The following is a 3,743-nucleotide window of genomic DNA, read 5'->3' on the forward strand; positions in this document are numbered from 1 at the left end:
TGGCTGGCTCACTGCTGCCAACTAGTGGTCAGAGGCTGAACTACAACATAAAAATGAACGGCTGGCAGGAAAGTTGACATTTTAAACCTTAATAAAAAAATYRATACAGGGCTTTAAAATATCGATACAGTATCAGGAAATGAAATATCGCGATATTTCAGTGTATCGATATTTTCTTACGCCCCTAATCGTGACCCCTCTGTAATGATATATATCGTATCGCCAAATTCTTGCCAATACACAGCCCTAGCAGGTACTAGACTGACCTGCCTGCAGTCCAGACATGTCTCCTAACATCAGGTCCCAACACTCATTGAGTGTTGTTAAAAAGGAAAGCTGATGGAACACAGAGGTATGGCCCTGTCCCAGCCAACATCTTGACTTTGTAGTGTATCCAGTTGAGTATAGGTTGAAAAGGCTTTCCAAATCATTGTATTTTGTTTATATCTATGTTTTACACAACGTCCCAAATTCATTGAAACTGGGGTTGTAATAACAGACATGTAAATAAAATTTTCTTTTAAATACTTCAAAGAAAAGGGATTCGCCTGCTCCTGCACAAAATATTATTATTCATATCAGATAAAACACTCTCAACCTGATGTCTTTCTCACAAATTTCTTATCATTAAATAAGTCCAATGTGAATTTATTGTTACTTACAGATCTGCACACTGATTATACTTGTAGCGTTTTCTTGTCCTAAGGAGTTTTCAGCCACACAGGTGTAGTTCCCGGAGTCTTCCACACGCACGTGGATGATCTGCACCCTTGAGTTTTTTCTTAAGAGATGAAAAAGGGAACAGAGAAAGTATAAAGGAGAGTAGTACAAACTATAAAACAACATTGTTACAAAAACATTTTTTTAAAAACAGATAGGACTGATTCTAAGAAACAAATGCTTTGTTATCGGCAAAGCTATAAGGGACTGGAAGTTTAAGGAAGAAGAAAAAAACATGCAAGACTTCCTTTGAAAGATAAAAATAATGTAAAATAAATGTATCAGGTATGAAGGGGACAATATTTTGCCACAATAATCAGTTTGAATCTGACACAGTTGTAAAGTAACTAAGTACAAATACTTTGTTGTTGTTGAGTAGAAATTTTGGTTATCTGTACTTTACTTGAGTAATTATTTTTAGCATACTTTTTACCTTTACTCATTACATTTTTACACAATTATCTGTACTTTCTACTCACTACATTTTTAAAAAAAGGTAAGGAGTAACGCCATTATAAAAAGTATTTTTTGGAGAAGTAACCTCCCAATAAATGTCATTTAGGAAAATCTTAACCACTCACTTTTACTCAGTACTTTTACTTTTAATACTTAAGTAGATTTTGTGTCAGAAATTTACTTTTGATACTTAAGTAGAAAAAATATCAGATGCATTAAGACTTTTACTTGAGTAATATTCTAATAGAAGACTTTAACTTTTACCAAAGTATTTTTATGATAAGATACTTGTTCTTTTACTCAAGTATCACTTTGAGGTACTTTATACTAGGGGTGGGAATCTTTTACTGTCTTGCGATTCGATTTGTTTCGACTCGATTCTGATTTTTGGGTTCAAAATCTATTTTTCATTCAAAACTGATAAAGTGAGCCCATTTGTCGTGTTCCCAAAGTACTTCTTCATTTTGCAAACCTCACACACCTCACTCATGTCAAACAGACTCATTCAGTAAAAAAACAAAATGAGCCCAAATCTTTGCATTCAATGAAGACGGGGTCAGTTGAATCTCTCTTTCCTCCAGTTTTGTAGTTTCCTCGTTGTTTCGGTGCTTTCTGCTCATTCATCTGTTCCAGAAGCAGCTGTGTGATGACGTCAGGATGTCTCATGTAGTTACAACATGGAGGCTGACAGCCACTGGATTTATAAAAATCGATTTGGGAACTAGGTTTGGGCATAATCGTATCGTGTGCAATTAATCGTCAGAAAAACATTAATCGATTACTTTTTGGCATTTGACGATTAATACTGAAGAAGTTTATATTTATTAGAGGTTAGTACTGATGTTAAAAGCACAACACTATTTTTAGGTTTTCCTTTTTATAATGTTGACAATGTTTAATCTATTAGGTTTTGATTGATATAGATTAGTTACATGTCCGAATTATAAACAACACATAATTAAAATGTTATAATATTTGATGAGACTTTTGTATGAATGCCTGTGATTCAGCGGTAGGTCAGTAGGGGGCGAACGCAGGCATTGGAGAATCGTGTATAAATGGATGCACTTCCTGGTTTTTGGGGAGTGTGGTGTCCTTGTCAGCCTGGTGGCAATAAAAACTCACTCAGTTCCAGAGTTCTGGTTTTGTCTGGTTTTATTCCTTCTACACATCATTTTATTTAACAGTGGTGGTTTTCATATTGACTTCTGTCTTTGAACACGTATTTTCTAACAATACGATTAATGTCACCTGTCAGTCCGCTCGCTGCTCCTCTCCACTTCAAATATGATAAACATAAAAAAGGTTCTGTAATTTATTTATCTAAACCAAATTTAAAATTTGATGTGTAGCCTGAAGTCTGTAATTTTGACACAATTTGGAACAGATTTTTACAAAGAGCAAATCTTTCCCACTAAATTGGTCATGTGACCAGGACATAAGGGTGTCCAGGGGATTAATCGTGAAATTAATCGTTATCGGCTAAATACCACAATTAATCATGATTAATTTTTTTTGCCAATATTGCCCAACCCTAATGGGAACATTTTAAATCGATTCTGAATTAAATGAGAATCACGGTTCTGATGTAAAACATTTTTTGGTGCACCTCTACTTTATACAACACTGGAATCTGAAGAGTTATATTTAAACAGTATTAAAAATAGATTTTTGCATCATTTAATGAGTTATCTGTTTGTATTCTGATGTTTATGACTCTGAACTGTAGATCTCCCAGCAGAACTTAAAACCCACTCTTCTTTTAAACATTTTCCACTCTGAACAAGATGTGATGCAGATTTATCCACAATTCTTTTTGGACTCATGTAAAAGAAACGAAGCTCCGTTTTCTACCCACAGCAAGTATCGTCTGCGAGGCAAAGCTCTAAGAAAAAGTTTAGACTGTTTCGTTCAAAGGTAAACCAGAGTAAATGACTCACTTGTTGGTTTTTATTTTGAGGTCTCTGCCTTTCTGAAGCTCGTGTCCATCTTTGTACCAGCGGAAGGTTGGGCTGGGGTTTCCTGACGCCTCGCACTTCAAGTACAGCCTGTCTCCTTCCAACAGAGACTGACCTCGCATCAACCGCAGCTTAGGAGCAGACGCTGGACATTGAGAAACAGAGAGAGAGAATGAGTCACGGGTGAGGAGAAGAAAACACAAAGCACTATGTATATGGATAGAAATATCTAACATTACATTTTGGACTAAAACTGGAAACGTCCAGTTATTCTGTTCATTTTAAAAAAGTGAATCTGCGTGAAAGAAACGTTGGTGAAAAGCTGAGGTAGAGTTTACAGCAGTGGTTCCCAAACTTTTAATCTTCTGACCCACAAAATATTCATGGCAAAACTTGTGACCCCAAATATTACTGGTCTGAGTACACAAACTATGTTAATAACCCTAAAAACACAGGCTTTTTGACAATCTAAACAGCTTATACACAAATATACTGTAAATAATTTATTTATAGTTATTTTGTGTTTTTGTAATAATTATAGGGAAAATATTACATCAGCAATTATTTTATTACCCTTTAAATTGATTTCTGGAGATTATCCAAGGTGCT

General features: G+C 35.1%; 1 protein-coding gene across 1 annotated transcript in view; it reads right to left on the reverse strand.

Moving 5' to 3' along the window:
- Positions 1-3,743, reverse strand: part of LOC106530431 (pro-neuregulin-2, membrane-bound isoform) — a gene marked incomplete in the record, with an annotated part of 152,745 nt that overhangs the window by 86,269 nt on the left and 62,733 nt on the right. The window contains 2 exon segments of the mRNA XM_014026044.1: positions 663-781; positions 3,117-3,279. Coding sequence (XP_013881498.1) covers positions 663-781; positions 3,117-3,279 — 282 coding nt within the window.

This window comes from Austrofundulus limnaeus, unplaced genomic scaffold (genome assembly GCF_001266775.1).
Source record: "Austrofundulus limnaeus strain Quisiro unplaced genomic scaffold, Austrofundulus_limnaeus-1.0 Scaffold521, whole genome shotgun sequence".
NCBI classification, from domain to species: Eukaryota; Metazoa; Chordata; class Actinopteri; order Cyprinodontiformes; family Rivulidae; genus Austrofundulus; species Austrofundulus limnaeus.